Here is a 22,671-nt window from a genome sequence, read left to right on the forward strand (position 1 = left end):
CTTTGGCTTGTTATCTATGCTTCACCTACTCCGAGGTGCTAGTACTAAACATGGCAGAAGAATCCTTGGAACGCCGTGTTTAGTACTAACCCCTCGAGAATCAGAGTATTTTATACACCTATTTCTATATTGTGTGGTCAACAAATTTTATATTAATAAACGGTGTCTTCGTGTGGGCGTCTACTTTACATTTGCCATACGGTGTTTAGTACTAGCACCTCGGAGCAGGTGGCACTTAGATAACAAGCCAAAGTAGCACCCATCATTCGTAGGTGGCTGAATTCGTAAAATCACTCTCCCTAATTAGGTGATGAGCGTGGCACCTTCGTGAACCTGAGCCTGTCCTTACCCCTTGAAAGTTTCGCCCTTAAACTAATTTAGAGACAACGTTTGGAGCACGACTATGCCTCGTGTTGTCTGCGGCACACGCTGTTTGCCGGACAGAATAAAAGTATATCAGTTATGAATGCCCCCCCTCTCTCTCTCTCTCTCTCTCTCTCTCTCTCTCTCTCTCTCTCTCTCTCTCTCTATATATATATATATATATATATATATATATATATATATATATTGGTCACTTTTCCATACATATATGTAATTGTAACAATCACAATGATAATGACATTCCAGTTTACTAGACCAGATTTTCTTTGAAAGATTTAGTATCACTGTTTTGAGGAATGAAGTTGCATGACATTTGTTCCCCATTTATTATCCTCAAACTGAAAATGCAGTCGCTGGATGAAAGCTCAGCAAGTGAATGCCCTGCATGCGATATCATGAGAACCTCTTTTAGATCTCGAAACTTCTTAAGCAAGAAGGTCATCACGGATAATGGACACTTAATCCTGAATTGAAAATCCACCTGTGTTCGAACATTGAACTGGAATACAAATCAGTGAAGAACAAATAACATTAGAAAATCATTTGCAATTTTACTTTTCTGTAAAACATAAACTATTGAGATGGCTGTTTGTCTGTCCGTCCGCACTTTTTCTCTCCGCCCTCACATCTTAAGAACTGCTGAGGCTAGAGCGCTGCAAATTGCTATGCTGATCATCCATCCCCCAGTCATCAAACAAATTGCAGCCCTCTAGCCTCAGTAGTTTTTATTTTATTTACGGTTAAAGTTAGCAATGATCGTGCGTCTGGCACCGCCGTAGCTCATTGTTTCATGGGCTGCGACTGAGAGTTTCATGGGCCTTGGCTGAGCGTTTCATGCAGCATTAAACGCTGTACAGAACACTCGTTTCTTCGGCGCATTTTTTAATTGTTCAATATTTGAAAATACTTCGGTAAAACAAGGCTTGAATAGATGTTGAGGCTCAAGAGAGAGTTCGCGACAATGACTGTACCCACCTTGATACAAGTAACAGACCATGAACATTTATGTTCACACAGTATGTTACTTAGCAAGAACAGATGTCGATATTCATATTCATACTAGAGCTCTATCAAAATCTTGAAGTTGTCATTTGCTTACCCAGTCATTAGTTTTCACGAGATATATATACAGTGTATATATATATATGTGTGTGTGTGTGTGTGTATTAATATATATTTATATAGATATACATGTGTCAGTTTTTTCTGAATTTCTGTTAGCAAAAGTCTGAATGTCCATGCTAAAAATCTTTTGCAGTTGGCTTCCGCGAGCCTTGGATTGCTTGTCATTCTCCTTTTCAGTTTCTTATGCCGTACTGAAATCCCTGGATTGTGGTTATCAAGTTTTTATGATTAGTCTGCATTAAACACGACGACCCTCATTTTCAAACTCTGATGGCAGGTGGACAATTTCTTGGTATTACAACTGACTTTTTTACTAAAAGATTGCCAAGTTGATGATGGAGGCTATAATGATTACAGGAATGTATCTCTGGTGGTGATCCTCGGAGTAGTGTTCTTGACTTATAACATTTTATAATATGTGAACGATTACGCATTTGATCGTTAACTTCATTTCGTGGTGAAATGAAACCCCAGCCTGCGACTAGTTTAAACCAAGGTGTCATTCTTGTTGCAGAATCACTTTGAAAACTCGTCCCTGGACTGTCGCTTCTTCAGTTGCACTTTTTAACGGTATCAGAGTCTTTCAGATCGACAGTGGCTGTTCCTTTAGACTACCTACCCATGCAGCTTCGCATGAAGTAATTGTCATCCATTTTAAGTTTTAAGTAGAATCTAATACAGTGTGATTTGTTTCAATTTGCAGTTGATTATATACTGAACAACAAACAAAGTTCGGAATGAAGTTGTGTGTATCCGAAATTCAATTCAAGATGTTGACTTGGGCGGCCGTGTTGTCGGAATTACTATCACGTTTTTTCATAGTTTCTCAACTCGGTAGCTCGGTTAACAGACCTAACACACATTTGAGGGAGAAATTTGCGTTTTTAGATAAGTTTCCATTCGGATCACCGAGTAGGATCAGTGAATCATAACATGCAATTCAGACATGTCACATTAGGACAGTCAATTTACTGACCGCTGCTAGGTGCATTTTCATCAGATTAAAAAAAGACAGATTACAGGCCTTCAAGTTTTTCTTCGAAAATACACGACCGTATTTTCTTCGGGATGATACTCGTATGCCTGCAGACTCTCCGAGTTGCCACGACTTTCGATTTATCTACCCGCATTTGGTCAATAACGTCTCCAAAATTGTTTCCTCCCTTGAACTGGAAAGAAATGATCCTTAAACTTAGCTGCAAAAGGCAGTGACAATCAGTAACTTGAACTTTGATCAAGGATTAAATCTTATTAGTAATGAAGACAAGAGTTGACATGCTGGAACGCAATTTTTTCATGTAATTAATTTGTAAAGGACTTAGCATATGACTCGAAGGTGTGACAGTGATGTTTTTAAATATGCTGTATATTTTTGTTTTCCTATGGAAAATTTCTATTTATTTTACATTATTGTGTTGTCTACTTTATATTTATCTATTTTTACATTTAATTTTTTAGACGATGATTTGGTCCAGATTATATATATATATATATATATATATATATATATATATATATATATATATATATATATATATATATATATATATATATATATATATATATATAGAGAGAGAGAGAGAGAGAGAGAGAGAGAGAGAGAGAGAGAGAGAGAGAGAGAGAGAGAGACCTTTGGGGTGTGAAAGCAAGCATGATTATGTATGGTCGGTTGTGTTGGTCTTATCCCCAAGTTTTGTGTCTATCAGTGTCTCAAAACTAGTTGTAATCTCTTACTCTCTTCTGTGGAGGTGAAACTGAACTCGGTGAGTGCAAGAAGCCACTGCCTTGTCCTAATGCCTTATATTTTCGTGGCATTTTCGTAAACTTTACCTTTTCTCATGTGAACTATTCGTTGTGTAATGATCATAAGTAATAATAATCTTGTGTAATGTTAAATTGCTTTATTCCTCTCATGCCTGATATTGTTGTTATTCACATTTCCTTGTAAATATTATCATTCTGCTCTACGATTCTGCTTTATAATTATGCCTCGCTTTTCTATATCTTATGTTATTAGCTTCTTATTTTACCTGTAAAGACACACACACACACTTACTGTGTATATGTATATATATATATATATATATATATATATATATATATATATATATATATATATATATATATATATATATATATATATATATATATATATATAAATGAGCACACACGCCATATATATATGAAATGAGCACACACGCCATACACGTGCGCATTCATTCAACAGGCTATACAAGAAAAAACAGATGAGGATGTCTTAAGACAACTTTTTCTGTCCCAGTTTGGAACATTTCTTATTGCCATGACTTCCACACTTTGCAGTCTTTACAGAAGTTGTTTGGTGATTTCTTTTCCTATTCCTTTCTGGTTTTTTTTTTCCATTTCCAAGGTCTAAAATTCTTTCCGTTTTCGTTTTCTTTGACATAATTTTCCCAATGTTTAAGAGGCTGGCCTATGGCCTTTTTTTTTTTATTTCTTTCTATTTTTGTCTTCTCTGAGACTGACTCCCCTTAGCTACCTAGGAATTGTAGGGTATTCTTCCAGTGGTTTCTGTATAAGAAATAAAAAAATAGAAAAAACAGACCAGGACGAGGATGGGTATGTAATGAGCAGTAAGCAAAGGCTGAACGGTAGACAGATATCGAACGACGGACAAACGGCTGAAAGGTCGGACGGCAACCACCTACGAGACGTCTTCGCCGAACACCGACAGAGAAAAAAAAGAGCCACTGGAGATGCAGCCAACGTGCTTTGTCCTTTGCTGTGTCCTCATATCTAAAACAATTTTGCTCGACTTGAAACTTGAGCTAACTTTTTTGTTATTTCGGAATTGAATAGAATTATTGTGCCTGGCTGAAAATGTTCAAGTATTTCATACAGGTTTCAACTGGGGGACGCAAAATGATTGTCAATTTTAGTTGGTTTTACGTTGTTTACTGTTTAATGATATTCTTCGATCTTAGATAGTCAGGAGAGAGAGAGAGAGAGAGAGAGAGAGAATGGGTCAATGAGGACGGACTGTTGTGCCGGTGAAGAAAGGAGGGACATGTTAGATCACGCAACGTATTTAAAGTTCCCCTTTCGCTGCAACTAGTACATACATACCTACGCTTGACTTGATGTACAACAGAAAAATCATTTGAGTAGCTCCGATAATTTTATGACTAATATGAGACAATGATGAAGGTGTTCTAAACGGGATTCCAAAACGCTGCATTTGTTATTTTGTTTAAAAACAATATTTTTTAAGATTTTTAAAAAATCAGATCAGTTTAGACAATAAGTCTAATGACTTTTGTATATTCAAAAATAGAATTCGATTGTCCTTTGGCTGCTGTTTTATACTGATTGGAGAATAAATTACTTATTTGGAATTACAATAAATCACAAAACGGGCCAAGAACACTTATTGTAAAAAAATAATTTCACTCCTTTTTTCGCTCTGTGTTTGATTACTTGTATGACTGCATAACTCCTTCTGTCTCCTTCTTTCCCACTCAGTAATTTCATGGATCTTTGCGGGGTTAGTGTGCCCAAGTTACTTCAATCTACGAAGACAATACGGCACGTACAGGGACTCAGTAACACCAACCTCTCCCCCCAAAACCATCACACCTCTGCAGTAATGGGAGAAGGGGGTTTTGCCTCCACCTAAAGTGGCGGTTCCTTTCCAGTCTGTTGGGAGCTCACAATTACCTCTGGATACAGACACGGAGGACACATACGATCATTTTGATATGGAATGAATACGTCAAGCTAGGTAATGAAGACTTGAAATGGCTTCCGCTCATTGTTCGTTTTACGCCCATGTAAATTATCATGCCATTCATTAAGAGTAGATGAAACCTAGTTGCGCTGAGAGCCTGTGGTTGTACAAGATGCGTGCACACTGTAGACTTTGTGTATATTATAGCTTATTCCAGCGTCCGAACTTGCTTGTAGTTATAGGATGTGTGTATTTATTAGTAATTCCTAAATAGCCCTCTTAGGGCGAAAGACAAATCAGATAGGATGTATAATCATAACCATTTCTTTTATTGATAGTTTATGATGCAAGTCATAACTTTAAATGATGACCTGAAATGTGTACATTTACCGTGTTTTGGCCTTCAGAGGAAGCTGAGAGGAAACACAAAATGAAGGCCTTTCATGCACTTTATTCGGTTTCTCTAATGCTTCATTTTTTGGTTAATATTTTTTACGACAAAATACATAAACACATATTTCCGATTAAATTCAGCTCCTTATTTTTACCCTTTTTTGGTTATTGATTTCTTTACAAATTGCGATAAATTACAATTAGTCTTTTATAAATCGACATCATAGCATATAAACTAACTTAACACACGTCGATAAAAGAATACAGCAGCTGTTACTGGGAAGTGGGTGCACGGTAGTGTTGCACACAAAAAAGGTGGCTGGATACACATTGCAATACATACATCTATATATAAAAAAATTGATGTTTGCACTGTAGTATGCATGTGTGTTTGTGTGTGTGTGTGTATGTTCCAGGATAACTCTGAAATGCATTGAGCAATTTCAACCAAACTTGTTATACATGTGACTCACTATCTGGAAAAGAATACTGTGGGGGTAAGACATCAATGGCACAAAAGGGCACCAAAGCAGGTTGGGGTGGGAAGGGCTTCCCTGAAATGAGGCTGGTTGTGCCTGTAGACTTAGTAACTAAATAAACTCTCTGGGTTTATCATACCTCATTTCGGTATGCATATGACTTACTATCTGGAAAAGAATACTGTGGGGGGGGGTTATGACATCACTGGCACCAAAGGAGGTGGGGGTGACATAAAAAAATAACCAAAAACGACAAATATTACTGTCTAATCCATAGCTTTCAAGGTCGCTGAATGAATAGTGACGCTCCCGATGCCATTTAAGTCCAAATTCAACCCCGATAGGAATTGGGGGTGAGAAGAGGTGAAATATAAAATGTCAAAAATGTTGAGCAATGTAAGTGAAGCAACTATCTTAATGGTAAAGAGAGAGAGTGAGAGGGAGAGGACATGAGAAAGAGAGTAGAGTGGTTGTTAGGGAGGAGAAAGAGGGAAAGAGTGAGGGAGAGTTGGAGAGAGAGAGAGACGGAGAGGAAGTGAGAGAGAGAGTAGAGCTGGTGTTAGGGAGGAGAAAGAGTGAGAGAGAGAGAGAGAGTTTATTGGTTGTCATTCAGAGTTCTCCCGGGCAGCACTGGGTTGGTCAGCTAGTACATATACATTATCACTAATAATAATTTTCTTAAATTTGTTCAAGCTGATGGAAGAGTAAAGGTCCAATGATTTAGAAAAGTAGTTTTTCATTTCATATCAAAGTATTTGAGTAATCTGAACGTTTCAACACCGACACAGTTTTCTTTTCAATCCATATTCTGTGAGAAGAAATTCTAGTGTCCACCGCTTTTCATTCAGTGACATTCGACATCTACACATCACTTCCATAATGGAGAGGTAGCTTAACAGTTCCTTCATATACCCTAGCTTTGCATCCAGAAACACTGTTTCTATTCCCAAATATTTTGGCAGAGGGTCTTGCTTTACTTGTGCCGCGACTCTCCTCTTTTGTCCTGATGTCATGTGTTAAATTTACACTATAATTCTTATATATATGCTGTAACCACCTCTATTCTTCTACCATACGCTCACAATTCATTGCTACATCGTTTTGACAACTGTTTACTCCTGTATCCCCATTTCCTTCATTTAAAAACACTTCTCAACATGGCTGTGCAGTTTTTCTTTACTATTGCTAACGTACACTTTAGTCTCTCCACTCTCTATTCACAACTTTCCCTCTCCCACAATTTCCTGGCCTTTCTTTCATCTGTATCTCATCATCATTATCTCATTTATATGTATAACTTCCCCCATCTCCTTTATGGTATTATTTGTCACTCTGTCCTGCCATCCGGCTCCTAAAATTCTGCTAAAAGCCTTATTCTCAAATCGACAAAATCTGTAAGGTACAGTTCCGTTGTCATTAACATGACTCATACCCTTATAACAATACAAATTGCGCTAGAATTACTGTATGTATGATCTTGCCTTCATATGCAGTTTCACTCAATTTGATTTCCAAATCTTATCAGGCTGACCCCTGTTTCATTGACCTTTCATTTAGTCTTTCAATAAATTTCAACCCAAGAGAATCTTTATATGAATATATATATATATATATATATATATATATATATATATATATATATATATATATATATATATATATATATATATATATATATAATATATATACATGTATATATTGTTTCTCTCTCTCTCTCTCTCTCTCTCTCTCTCTCTCTCTCTCTCTCTCTCTCTCTCTCAGCATATAGCATGTTGTCTCCAATGAACGATATTGGTTTTCAAGATTATATTACAAGTATTGTCTTGGGAAGTGCAGAATCATGCGAACCATGTCATGTTTAACTGGACTGTTGAGAACTGAGGACGTGGGTCTTTGGATCTATAATTACTGAATAGATAACATCTATCAAAGTTCAGGTACGCTGGGGAGAAGGTCAAACCGAAGGCGTACTGAGGTCAAAGGTGAAATTCACAGTATAAGGTTGAAGTTGACCCAGTCTTGGGAATTCGAAAACTCCTTACTTATTGTCTGCTAAGGCAACGTCTGTACAGATTTTTGCAAATCCATCAGCGCAGTCACGAATAAAGTTCCAGCAAGAAGTTTTCTTAGTATACGAATAAGGAAGAAAACATTACTGCCTGCATCAGTATTACTTCAGGTTGCTTCTTTACTATTCCTATATTTGGGAAAATACATGCAGACATATTTGAAACACATGTCAAGCACGGAATTGATTCGTGAAATATTGACGAGTATTGCATTGTGAGGGTCAGCGAAATGGATTCGATGTTTCTGATTCCAGTTTCTTTAGATATAACAAAACGTACGCTCACATTGGAGGCCCGGTAACATACGTTATGTATATAATTATTTAATTTCATCACCAACTTTTTCGGAAGCTAGCTTGCTCCCTTTACCTTCTTGTGGCTGACAAGTGAGTAACGCAAAGCGAAAACTGCCGCTTCTCCTTTATCTTCGAATTTAGTTACTCTTCTCTCTATCTGATTTTCAAGAGAGGGAGGATATTTTTCAAAAAATGGAAAACTAAAAACCTGGACTCGTCTCATATTAGGAAAAACTCCTGATCTTTTTTTTCAAAATGCCTTTAGTACTTGAAATTCTACACTTCCAAGTCACTTTTCTCGGTCCCGATACCTTCCCCGACATTTTGTCTCTTACTGAAAATAATCACCACCCTTTGGAGGCTCACAGTTTCTTAACACTTGTTTTTTCTCAGTGATGCCGTTCTCTTAGTTTTTCCTCTTAAATGTTTTGTCATCATAAAGTGTTTTTGAGCGCCCTTTTTATTGGACACTAATAAGACCTTCCTTTTGATGGCGTTCCTGCTTAATGCCGAAAGGTTGCTACCTTTTTTGCGTAAGTTTTGAATGCGTCCTCGTAACTTTCTGAACGGAATTTTTGAAAGCTGTGTGTTTGTTTGATTCAGACAGTTCCACGGAACATTCTTGTAGCGAGTCCTTCAGACTAAAACGAGCATCGTTGTCTGTAGATACGGCGAAGCCAGTTTGCATTAGTTGCTCAATCAGTCAACGATTACAACTTGGCTGTTTATGCTGCTGCGCCTGATCATCATCATCATCATCATCTCATCTCCAACTCCATTTAGGTCCAAAAGAACCCGCCTTTTCTTTTCAATTCCCTATTCCTAAATACTTTGCAGTACTTTGGAGGATAGTTCGTTTCCATTATAAATATCTGCGTTGGTTTTGAGGTAGTCGGATGGAGGGCAGTGCTTTTATCGTTGCAGCTTTTCAAATGTGCTGTATATTGGTTGTTATTGATATTTTATGTAAGTTGTTGATGATATTTTATATATGTTGTTAAAGATATATTGCCTGTTATCGTCTCTAACTTCAGTGACGTTTCATAGCATTTGAGTCATTAACTTGCCCTGCCCGCCCGCCCCCTTTTCATTAGTGATCTACAACTTTGCCAGATTTTGCTGATGAATTCCCCGCCCCCCAAATGCCTCTTCTGCTGTTATCTTCTCCGCACTTCTCTATGTTCTCCTTCAGTCTCAGATTATTTCATTCCCTGTTAGGATGGATCTTAAACAGAAATTTAATGCAGCAGCGTTCAAAATACGCTCCAGCTCTATGAAAGCGTCTGCCTTTCGCCATTAGGCGCTCATCCTCTTTAGTTCAACTTCTGTATGAATGATAATGATATTTTCACCATTTATATTGAAAATTCTTTAAACTTCTCGTTAATATTCATATTACTTTTTCTATACCAGAGTCCAACGCTGGTTTTCTTGCCTGCGATTGTTAAACTCTGCGTTTGCCTCATCCATCCCAGTTGGAATGGTGCTCTCATGTTCGGGCCTGAGCTTTGTTTCTCATTCGAACGGGACCGGACCGAAAGCAGCTTTTGGGTTGTCAGAGTAGCCTATCTCATAGGCTTATCAGTAATTTGCTGAAACCTCCGTCCTTCTTGGCACGAGGTAAACAAGATGATGCTTTTATTGTTGATTTTGGATGTACGTTGAGAAAACCGTAAGCATTGTATACGCCTTCGTCGCATTAATAGTCTGTATTTTACAATTGTAAGTACTGAAAGGAATAAAGCTGGTTAGAGGCTAAATGCTGCAGTCATTCTTTGCATCACAAATAAGCCCATAATGACAGCTTTTGCGGTATGAGTGACAACCATAATGCCATCTTGTTTGAAAAGAGATGGAAAGTGTGTCATGCATAAAGATGAAACCCCAAATTTTGGTGGATGGAATAACACATTATATAACTTAAATTAAATTATTCTATGGATTTACCCTATACACTGACTGAGTGGAGTTTAGAAAGTTGAAAAGAAATTTTACCCATGAGTCTTCCTACTTTTTTATTAGGTTAATAGCAAATACAGGCTCCCTTTCATACACATGTAACATAGAAAACGTAGTTTTCCAAAGGGAAATCATGACTGCAATCACATGATTTAAATCAGAACTATCTGAAATAAAAGTGCTACAAATGGCAGACGTGCATATCTCTAAGGTTCCCAGACTTCTTCAACACAACACGAACCAGTAAAAAACTTTAGTCTACGATATGGACTCACGTGTTACCTTCGCCAGTTTTCCTAGATAACATGAGAAATGGCTTGACTACATTCCACCGATCTGAAAAAAGGTAAATTTTTACAAATATATCAGTTCCTAATTGGAGAGTTCTATAGGCGTATATGCACTCAAAGGGAAGATGACCTGACATACAGATAACTAAAACCATTATTGCGAGAGCGTAGGTGGTAAAAAGAGGCGGGAATCGTAGAAACAAGAATTCAGAACAACTAATATGCAAGGAGTTAAAGTGTACAAAAATTTTGGATTCAGAGTGGAACGATCAAGTAAAGGGACTTTATTTGAAAGAACGAAATTATAAACATAAAAGAAAATAGAGTAAATTTGTACCTCGACGGTTGTCCAGTACGCTGGAAATCGGTGAAAGTTTCTTAGCACTTTTAGATAAAGATAAATTGCTTGAATGGGAAATTTTGATGCCAATGGTTTTCTTCAATTTGAGTACGAAGTTCCCCATAAGCTCTGGGATATTGATGGGGTACACTTAGCGCTAACAAAAAAGAAACCGATGTTGCTACGCAAGAAGACACTTTTCCAAATCGTAATCTAAGGAAGAGGAAACACAATGGAAGGCATTCAAGAAGCAGAACAAGAATCACCAACTTTCAGCAATGATAATGAACCCTGATTACCTATAGACATGTATTTGCTTTGGGCAAACTTTGTGTACTTCAACTGATATTTCACGTTAAAGTAGAGTCAGCAGAAAAATGAGTTGATCTTGTTGAATCTGGGATTTTTTATTTTCATTCTAGAACATGGGAATCTATGGGTATCAGGAGTAGGAATGACATTTAACTTTGTGCAAAGGTATTGTAAGAATTCTTAAAGTTTTTATGGGTGTAAATTGCCATCTTTTCCCTCTGTAGTTCTCTGTGGAGATACTAGAAGTGAGGATGATGTTGTGTTAACATCTTGCCCTCTTCGGGAAAATGAAATAGAAGTTCATCTAAATGGCAGATATAAGACCCTGGAGGATTGTGATGATACCTGTGACATTTACCCCAGTGACGCTCTTTATTATACTATAATAATATTTCATAATGTAAAATGTGAGGTTACAAATGCATTATATTTCAACATAATGAAACTGCTATGATGCCGGTAGGTTTTCCTCTAAAGAGTTCAGCTACTCTTTATAGCGTACATTGAAACACCCTGCATAAAGGGTCTATGAGTATATCGAACCCAAGGCAGAAAGTTGGGTCATCACAGGAGATTCAGCAAAGAAAAGTAATGCCGTGATTCCAACCAGAATTTGAGGAACGTCTTCCCAAAAATTTAGTGAAGAGACGTTCAGAAAATAACCAAGCAGATGTAAGGTTTGAATAGAAATCGATCATATTTCTACAGAATTCACTTTGACAAAAAAAAAATTGTTTGTCTGATATGTGGCAGACAGTCAGATACAAAGGTCTTCCATACTAAGCCTAGTGAATCTAATCTGACGTGATCTCGAATTTTGTCTGTAGAGACTGCATTGGCTCTCTGGTGCTTTATCAAGAATCACCTTACAAAAAGGCTGGCAGGAATTGAATTTACATACAAAATGCCCTAATTTGCTTGAGATTACCATATACAGAGGCCATCTTCGAATCGGGATCGATAAGAGCGTCAGTGTAATGATCTGTGAATGAAAGTCCGGGAGAAAGAAAAAGAAGGAAGACATCGAATTCCCTCTTTCATAGGAACTATGTTTGCCGGCTAAGAAAATTTCTTATTGGTGTATAGATTCATTCATTTTGAAGTTATGAAACTTTCGAGGATAGTATTCATGTATGATGACATGAATTATCGTAGAATGAGATACGGAGAGACAGAAATAAATGCATATTGGCAAAAACGATCGACTCTGCACCTGGAAAAATGGTTGAATGCATATTGTGCTCTGAAGAAATGTCAATTACACGAAAGTACTTGGCACTCTGTGGCGTCAGCTGATAAACAAATCACTTGCATATTTTCGTGATGTTTTAGTTTTGTTTATACATACATATATATGTGTGTGTGTTTGCATATATCTATATATATATATATATATATATATATATATATATATATATATATATATATATATATATATATATATATATATATATATATATATAAAGCTTATGGCTTTCAAGTTCCCTTGTCCTCGCTGGCATTCAGTTTACCGAACCGATTTAATAGCTGGTAAAGAAAAGGAGCAATGAAAGGGAAAATGCCGTCTACAAGTCAACCGTCGTAGGCCTACTAAAAAGATATCCGCAGACCAACAAGTATCGGTCAAACGGGGATGAAAAGTAGCACAATAACTATCTTTGGAGATAACATCTCTCGCATAGCGATCGTAAAGCCTGCATTGTCCTCTACCACTGTTGTTTTTCTCCGACAAGGTTATTTCAGTTGCCAGTCATCGGACTTAGGTAATGGGCTCTGAAGGTTGAAATCGAAGATGGCGCGTCCCGATGCCGGTTGCTCTCCCCTCGATGTGCAGGCATTCATTCGTCTATCATATTCCATCCACACCTTAGAGGCTCCTTGTGAAAACTTAATAATAATTTTATAGAGCCATTAACTATACCCCATAATCAATGTATATTCGAGCTTTAATTTCAACTTTTGCGACGATGCATCGATTCTCATCCTCATAATTAAAATTTGTTCCTTCATAGTTCTTATTTTGACAATGACCGACGATCTGAGTAAAAATGATGTCATAATTGGCAGATGCTCGCATTTGCTAGTTCCCATATCCGTACCATACCCATACCCATACCCATATCTGTATCATACCCATATCTGTACCATACCCATATCTGTCCATACCCATACCTAGTTGACCATACCCATACCCACACCATACCATACCCATACCAATACCCATACCCATACCCATATCTGTACCATATCCATATCTGTACATACCAATACCTATACCCATACTCATACTGATACCCATATTCATAAACTTACCATACCCATACTTATATCCTTACCCATACTCATATCCATTCCATACCCATACCCATACCATACCATTCCCATACCCATGCTAAACCCATACCCATACCATATCCATACCATACCCATACCCACAGCTAAATTAGTTCATCTAATAATAGTCAGCAAAAGTCTACAGGCAGCACCGGCCCCTTTTACCTTCGGGTCATATACAAACAACTGACCATATCTTGGTGCAGGTACAGGAACAGCTGCTGATGGGGTTTGGACCAATGCTGATGCCATTGGTAGTTCGGGACCATCACCAGTAGTGCCTGCTGTTGTTCTAGAATTACCCACTGAGACCATTTCGAAACGAAAATAACAAAGCGCAGCCAAAAATCCTTTATTATATACTGTTGGGTCATATGATGTTGAAAATTTCTTGACGGTTATTAAAATATTCTTGAAAGACGTCTTCACAAATCCAGGATCCTTTGAAGCAGTCTTCAGCTCCTGAAGCATTCCTGGAGAAATGCCCATTAGATTATAGTGTTTTTTAAAGACTCCAGGATCCTGCAAAGCCGTCCTCAGCTCGTAAATGGATTCCTGTCGGATCCGCTTTCCTTCCTGGAAGAAATCCAGAATGTCTTCGGAATCATTTCTTCTACCTCCTGGAGAAAGACCCATAGGATTATAACGTCTACTTAAATCGTAAAGACTCCAGTTGTATAACAGGAGTAGCATTTACTGTGATCCTCATAATGCAGGTGGTTCATAGTTACCCCATGAGGTTAATTAAACACTTAACAAATTCTAAAGGTCAAGGAAGTTATATTACTTTTATAAAAAAAAAAATTATTTCCTTACAAATCTATAAACATTTTGTTAACAGTACTCAATCTCAGCACATTTTATTTCATCATAAAACATGGAAAAGGGAAAAAAGAAGGGGGAGGGGGAGGGGGATGGGAAAGGAGTAGGAGGGAGGGAGGGGGAAGGGGAGGAAGGAGGAGGAAGGGGAGGGGAAGGACACACATGGGGAGGGGGAGGGGGAGTGAAGAAAGGAAAAGGGGAAGGGACACTCAAAGGACAGAAAGGCAGATGGGACAATCAAATGGTCTTCACCAGATAGTGTTTAATCCACATGTTCTTCACAGGATAGGATTTAATCCACATGGTCTTCACCAGATAGTGTTTAATCTACATGTTCTTCACAGGATAGGATTTAATCCACATGGTCTTCACCAGATGAGGTTTAATCCACATGATCTTCACTAGGTTGGGTTTAATCCACGTGGTCTTCACCAGATGAGGTTTAATCCACATGATCTTCACCAGATGGGGTTTAATCCACGTGGTCTTCACCAGATGGGGTTCAATCCACATGGTCTTCACCAGATAAGGTTTAATCCACACGGTCTTCACCAGATGGGGTTTAATCCACATGGTCTTCACCATATAAGGTTTAATCAACATGGTCTTCACCAGATGGGGTTTAACCCACATGGTCTTCACCAGATAGGGTTTAATCGGTCTTCACCAGATAGGGTTTAACCATGTGGTCTTTACCAGATGGGGTTTAATCCAGGCGGTCTTCACCAGATGGGGTTTAATCCATGTGGTCTTCACTAGGTGGGGTTTAATCCACGTGGTCTTCACCAGATAGGGTTTAATCCACATGGTCTTCAACAGATGGGGTTTAATCCATGTGGTCTTCATCCAGACGAGGTTTAATCCACGTGGTCTTCACCAGGTGGGATATCATCCACGTGGTCTTCACCAGATGGGATGTCATCCACGTGGTCTTTGCCAGATGGGATATAATCCACGTGTTCTTTGCCAGATGGGGTTTTATCCACGTGGTCTTCATCTAGATGAGGTTTAATCCACATGGTCTTCACCAGATGGGATGTCATCCACGTGGTCTTCACCAGATGGGATGTCATCCACATGGTCTTTGCAGATGGGATTTAATCCACATGGTCTTCTCCAGATGAGATTTAATCCATGTGGTCTTCACCAGATGGGATTTACTCCACATGGTCTTCACCAGATGGGATGTCATCCACGTGGTCTTCACCAGATGGGATGTCATCCACGTGGTCTTCGCCAGATGGGATGTAATCCACGTGGTCTTTGCCAGATGGGATTTGATCCACGTGGTCTTCTCCAGATGGGATTTAATCCATGAGGTCTTCGCAAGATGGGATTTACTCCACGTGGTCTTCACCAGATGGGATGTAATCCACGTGGCCTTCACCAGATGGGATGTAATCCACATGGTCTTCGCCAGATGGGGTTTAATCCACGTGGTCTTCGCCAGATGGGATGTAATTGACGTGGTCTTCACCAGATGGGATGTAATCCATGTGGTCTGCCAGATGGTATGTAATCCATGTGGTCTTCTCCAGATGGGATGTAATCCACATGGTCTTCGCCAGATGGGATGTAATCCACATGGTCTTTGCCAGATGGGATGTAATCCACGTGGTCTTCACCAGATGGGATGTAATCCACGTGGCCTTCACCAGATGGGATGTAATGCACATGGTCTTCGCCAGATGGGATTTAATCCACGTGGTCTTCGCCAAGTGGGATTTAATCCATGTAGTCTTCGCCAGTTGGGATTTAACCCACGTGGTCTTCACCAGATGGGATTTAACCCACGTGGTCTTCACCAGATGGGATTTAATCCACGTGGTCTAAACCAGGTGGGATGTTATCCACGTGGTCTTCAAATGGGATTTAATCCACTTGGTATAAACTAGATGGGATGTAATCCACGTGGTCTTCACCAAATGGGATTTAATCCACGCAGTCCTCACCAGATGGGATTTAATCCACGTGGTCTTCACCAGATGGGACATAATCCACATGGTCTTCACCAGATGGGGTTTAATCCACACGGTCTTCACCAGATGGGATTTTATCCACATGGTCTTCACCAGATGGGATTTAATCCACATCGTCTAAACCAGATGGGATTTAATCCACATAGTCCTTACCAGAAGGGATTTAATCCACATGGTCTTCACCAGATGGGATTTAATCCACATGGTCTTCACCAGATGGGATTTAATCCACGTGGTCTTCACCAGATGGGATTTAATCTACGTGGTCTAAACCAGATGGGATTTAATCCACTTGGCCTAAACCAGATGGGATTTAATCCACATGGTCTTCACCAGATGGGATTTAATCCACATGGTCTTTGCCAGATGGGATTTAATCTACGTGGTCTAAACCAGATGGGATTTAATCCAGATGGTCTTCACCAGATGGGATTTAATCCACGCTGTCTTCACCAGATGGGATTTAATCCTCGTGGTCTTCACCAGATGGGACATAATCCACATGGTCTTCACCAGATGGGGTTTAATCCACATGGTCTAAACCATATTGGATTTAATCCAGATGGTCTTCACCAGATGGGATTTAATCCACGCTGTCTTCACCAGATGGGATTTAATCCTCGTGGTCTTCACCAGATGGGACATAATCCACATGGTCTTCACCAGATGGGATTTAATCCGCATGGTCTAAACCATATTGGATTTAATCCACATGGTCTTCACCAGATGGGATTTAATCCACGTGGTCTTCACCAGGTGGGATTTAATCCACATGGTCTAAACCAGATTGGATTTAATCCACATGTTCTTCACCAGATGAGATTTCATCCACGTGGTTTTCACCAGATGGGATTTAATCCACATGGTCTTCACAAGGTTGGATTTAATGCACATGGTCTTCACTAGATGGGATTTAATCCAATTGTCTAAGCCAGATGGGATTTAATCCACATGGTCTTCACCAGATGGGATTTAATCCACGTGGTTTAAACTTGATGGGATTTAATCCACTTGGCCTAAACCAGATGGGATTTAATCCACATGGTCTTCATCAGATGGGATTTAATCAACGCTGTCTTCACCAGATGGGATTTAATCCTCGTGGTCTTCACCAGATGGGACATAATCTACATGGTCTTCACCAGATGGGGTTTGATCCACATGGTCTTCACCAGATGGGATTTAATCCACATGTTCTTCATCAGATGAGATTTCACCCATGTGGTCTTCACCAGATGGGATTTAATCCACATGGTCTTAACCAGATAGGATTTAATCCACATGGTCTAAACCAGATGGGAGATAATCCACATGGTCTTCACTAGATGGGATTTAATCCACTTGGTCTAAACCAGATGGGATTTAATCCACATGGTCTTCACCAGATGAGATTTAATCCACGCAGTCTTCACCAGATGGGATTTAAGCCACGTGTTCTTCACCAGATGGGACATAATCCACATGGTCTTCACCAGATGGGGTTTAATCCACATGGTCTTCACCAGATGGGACATTATCTACATGGTCTTCACCAGACGGGATTTAATCCACGTGGTCTTCACCAGATGGGATTTAATTCACATGGTCTTCACCAGATGGGATTTAGTCCACATGGTCTAAACCAGTTGGGATTTAATCCACGCAGTCTTCACCAGATGGGATTTAATCCACGTGGTCTTCACCAGATGGGATGTAATCCACATGGTCTTCACCAGGTGGGATTTAATCCACATGGTCTTCACTGGATGGGACATTATCTACATGGTCTTCACCAGATGGGATTTAATCCACGTGGTCTTCACCAGATGGGACATAATCCACATGGTCTTCACCAGATGGGATTTAATCCACGTGGTCTTCATCAGATGTGATTTACTCTCTATCTAGGAAAATTAATGACACCCACCTATAGTTTCCTGTCGCAGTGATTGCCTTTGGGCTCATAATGCGGCACAAGTTATTGAGAACTAGACCAATTTCACGGACATCCAAGGCAACAAGACTGCGTATCTTGACAATTGTTTTCCTAAATGGTGCTCATTTCTTGTCCTTAATTAGTTTTCCTCTGAAAAATTGAAGTGATAACCTGTAGCTAACTCGACCAGTTTATATATAAATATGAAACATCATACAGTAGAATATTTCCCTTTTAGAGGGCTTGGATTAAAAAATGCTAACCTTCCCGCGCATTCCAAGGAACCTTCTTAGGATGGTTTAGATCATACCCATACCCTTCACCAGGTACCCAATTTATGCACACACACACATTTAATCACACATGGTCTATATATATATATATATATATATATATATATATATATATATCACCAGGTGAATGGATGTTTGATTCCAAGCTCCTTCTTGTCTGGGAATGGAACTCATTTCATTCTTATGGTGATATATATACATGGTATGTGTGTGTGTGTGCACCATTCATCCTTGCAGGATGTGACTCTTTGATATTATAGTTTCATATTTTTTAAATAACTGTTTTACTATGAGGTTGCTAGCCTCATGACCTGGCTGTTACCTACCAGACTCGACTAACTACCAGGTATTGGATTCACTGCTTTGGTTGAAGTTGCCAGAATGGCTTGCAGTTGACCGCGTACAAATATTTCGAATCTGGGCTCAATTTCCGGTAATTGGCTGATTCATTGTAATCCTCTGATGTTCCGCTTCCTGGCAAGATAAGCGACTTTACCACTGCAGTCACTGTGTTAGCAGGCAGTGTTCGCATTTGTTGGCATATTGACAGAAGGGGTAAATGCAATCATTTTTGGGAAGTTGGGATCAGACATGCTGTGAAACGTGTGTAAAAAAATTCAGACAAAAATAGAAATGGTGGCGTAGCGACATTGAAAACGATTAATAAAGCAGTGAAGAACAAGCTGAAAATAAAAGGAAGGGATGATACATTTAAAAGCTAATTTGAGCAAGTATTTTAGGAAGAGCTGAGAGAAAATGTTATATAAGCAAATAAATCTTAAATGAAAAGATGTAACTAGGGAGAAGCTGTGCGAAGTGAATGCAGTCTGATGAAGACTGAGAGTGAAGCATGTTTGAGGGATATTCCAGAGACAGATCTGACTGTGTGATTCGAGAAGGGAAGGGGTTAATGCAAAGCTGGAGAATGCTGGATATGGTTATTCCCCGTTTTCTTAACAGTGATGAATATAAATTGGGCCTTCATCGGGAGATGTCTTATTTGTTCGTCTTTCCTAAGTTTCATTGCAGTAGAAATGATTATGGTTATTCAACATGAGAGCACATGCGCGTGGAACAAACTAAGAAGCCCATCAAAATGTGAACAGAAGCAGAAAACAGCAAGGACTAACACATGCACCACTGATGAAAGTAGGTCAGAAATGAAAAGATAATGATTAACATAGCAAACGATAGAAATAAATGTTTGTTTATTATAGAAGGAAAATATGAAGACTAGTGCATGGCACTTTAAAGTACGCTTACAGCTGCTCTTAAGCTTGTAAGCGTGAAGACCCTTGGCACTGCCAGAAGGATTGTTCCTAAGCTTTGCAGTATAAGGAAGAGATCTCGGCTGCTGTGTGACATCATGGCACCGCAGTCGAACACGGATAAGGACATTCTGTAAAGGTGATATTGGAATTCCTCTATTAAGATGAAGCTTGTGAAGGTCGACCAAACAGGATAGCTCCTGACGGCGCAATCACCACAACAGGTTTATCTAGGTATGCAGGGAAGATGTAGGCATCCAAACAAGCGATGGTGAAATAAATGAAACGAAGCACACAGCACTAATACTGCAGCCTCTAGATGCAGGAAATTTTGCGAGTAACTAAAGATTTCTGGCAGCGTCTGTACTGTCTGCTTCATTTACATTGTGTGTGCCTCTGCAATGATGCATGCCACTCGTTTAGCGTTGCATCGGCTTCCACACTGCGCAGTACCAAAATCTTCTTACTTCTCCCATTACAAACGGTTGAAATGTCTTCCCGAAAACGTTATGGATAATTTTGCACAAAACTTTAGGAAAATCTTTAATAAAAGGCTATATACCATTGTCTGCATCTTCTTTTATAGTTTTCTGTTCAAGGAAACTAATGAGATGGCTTTGACTGTCTGTTCGCACTTTTTCTGTCCGCCCTCAAATCTTAAAAACTACTGAGGCTAGAGGGCTGCACATTGGTATGTTGATCATCCACCCTCCAATCATCTAACATACCAAATCGCAGCCTTCTAGCCTCAGTAGTTTTTTTTATTTTCAAGTTGGCCATGATCGTACATCTGGCACCCCCGAATCCAGTTCCGGAGGCGTCGCCGACGCATCTTTACAGAACCGCATTCGGGGAGCAACTGAGCTCTGCCCGGTCGGCGGTCGTAGCTGAGAGTTTCATATAACATTATACGCTATGCAGAAAACTCGATTTCGCCGAAGAAACTTCGGCGCATTTTTCGCTTGTCTGTTTTTTTTTTTTACCTAGGCCATTGGCCTTTTTTTTTTTTTAACTAGGCCATTGGTCTATTTTTTTTTTTTTAACTAGGCCATTGGTCTTTTTTTTTTTTTTTAACTAGGCCATTGATAATGTTTATAAATATCCTTTGTTGATTTATGATTTCTTTCCTAGGGCTATATTTTTCCCACATGTAGAGATTTTGGCTTTTGGTGTTTTCTTCAGGAATGCTACTCATGGAGAACAACAGTAATAATAAATTAACCACAGCAGTTGGAATACCGCACATGGGAGCCAGCACTATTCTTTTTGACAGGAAAAATAATCATAGGTCTGAGAGAACGCTGTAACTTTGAGTTCCATAATCCCTAGTAAATCTGCAGGGGGTGAATTTATTTTGCAGTATCTCTTTTACCAGAATTATTGTTTTGAATACGATTCGTTTGAACTGATTACTTTGCAAACGATGCAGTACAGACCTTGTGAGAGCTGTAAAAATCCATGAAAAGTCTCCAACTCAAATGGGAGAAATGTCTTGTGACTACTGGGAATCCCATAGTGTTGCACAACTTACACGAAAAAGAAAAATGTAATTACTGTAATTCAGTAAAAGCGGTTCCATTTGACTTCTAAGATTTCCCCGTAGGGAAGTACAGTACTGTGGTGCCATCAGTGGACTTCACGCGGTGCACCGTATCCATTGCTTGAGGTTCTGTGCAGCATCCCTTTGGCCCCTGGCTGCAACCCCTTTCATGCCTTTTCGGAAGATATCCTTGCTCAGAGCAGCGAAGCAAGAGACAGTTGCAGAGCCTGTAGCAGGTAGCAGTAGGCGGTGGACTCTGCAGCGTGTAAGTGATCGTCTCTTGATTGTACGTTTTCCTGAGAAAAGTCTCTCCTTAAATTCAATGGAGCCTCGGCCGAAATAATACATACAGGATATTCGTGTATATGCTACATCCTCAGTATTTTCATGTTGCTTAGAAGGTTCATCTTATTTGAAACAGAGATTTTGATATGTTTAGAACTTTTTCCAAGCAAATTAGCAAAAGATCTAGATTTCTAGTGTTAAATTTCAAGTTGGCATGTGTCCAAATGAATTTTCTAAAGTTATTCTGCTGAAAATATGTTCTTCCCAAAATCATACCAGAAACAGATTTAACGTTTTAACAATTCAGTTCAGACGTTGCTCATGAATTATGTAAACCCCCCCCCCCCACTCCCTTCTCTGCCTCTTTTCCCGAAGTCCCTAAATACAGTATGATTCATGCCGAAGTCCCTAAATGTGATTCATGGGCAGTTTTCACTCCAAGTTTCTTGGCCGTTTGTGCGGACTCTTTAATGTCGTGCAGGCAGTAGAAGGTTGATTTCCCTTCCCCTCGTCGTGTGCCGGTTGCTTATAGATCATAACATTTTGAGACCCTTTTGTTATGAGCGTTTGCTACAGTTTGGCTCTTTCCAGGCTTCGTTTATTCCTAATGAGTCCGTTTGTTGTTGCATTTTTGCCAAACATTTTCATTTGTTTTTACTTCCTGGCTAAAACTTCTCGATGACGGATTAATGTTTGCCTAAGCCCAAGGCCTACATTTTTGTATTCTTTTCTTTCTTTTAAATCTTACAAGTCCTTTTCTATATGAACGTTTAAGAGGGTTCTGTGAATTTCTGCGTATTTCCGTTTTATCTGACTACCAGAAGTCTTCAAATAATAAAGTTGATGTTATATCTGGCACTTCCAATTCTTTCAATTTTATTT

The 22,671-nt window shown here is 39.2% G+C and overlaps 2 protein-coding genes across 2 annotated transcripts; both read left to right on the forward strand.

The window, feature by feature from the left end:
* The first annotated feature begins 16,404 nt into the window (after window positions 1–16,404).
* LOC136837271 (glutamine-rich protein 2-like) lies at window positions 16,405–17,394 on the forward strand. Its single transcript, XM_067102010.1, has one exon. It carries the CDS (start codon window positions 16,405–16,407, stop codon window positions 17,392–17,394), a length of 990 nt encoding a protein of 329 aa, XP_066958111.1.
* A 419-nt stretch (window positions 17,395–17,813) lies between these two features.
* LOC136837272 (glutamine-rich protein 2-like) lies at window positions 17,814–18,359 on the forward strand. The gene has a single exon (XM_067102011.1). The coding sequence runs from the start codon at window positions 17,814–17,816 to the stop codon at window positions 18,357–18,359; it is 546 nt and encodes a 181-aa protein (XP_066958112.1).
* Window positions 18,360–22,671: the final 4,312 nt, after the last annotated feature.

This window comes from Macrobrachium rosenbergii, chromosome 58, assembly GCF_040412425.1.
Source record: "Macrobrachium rosenbergii isolate ZJJX-2024 chromosome 58, ASM4041242v1, whole genome shotgun sequence".
NCBI lineage: Eukaryota > Metazoa > Arthropoda > Malacostraca > Decapoda > Palaemonidae > Macrobrachium > Macrobrachium rosenbergii.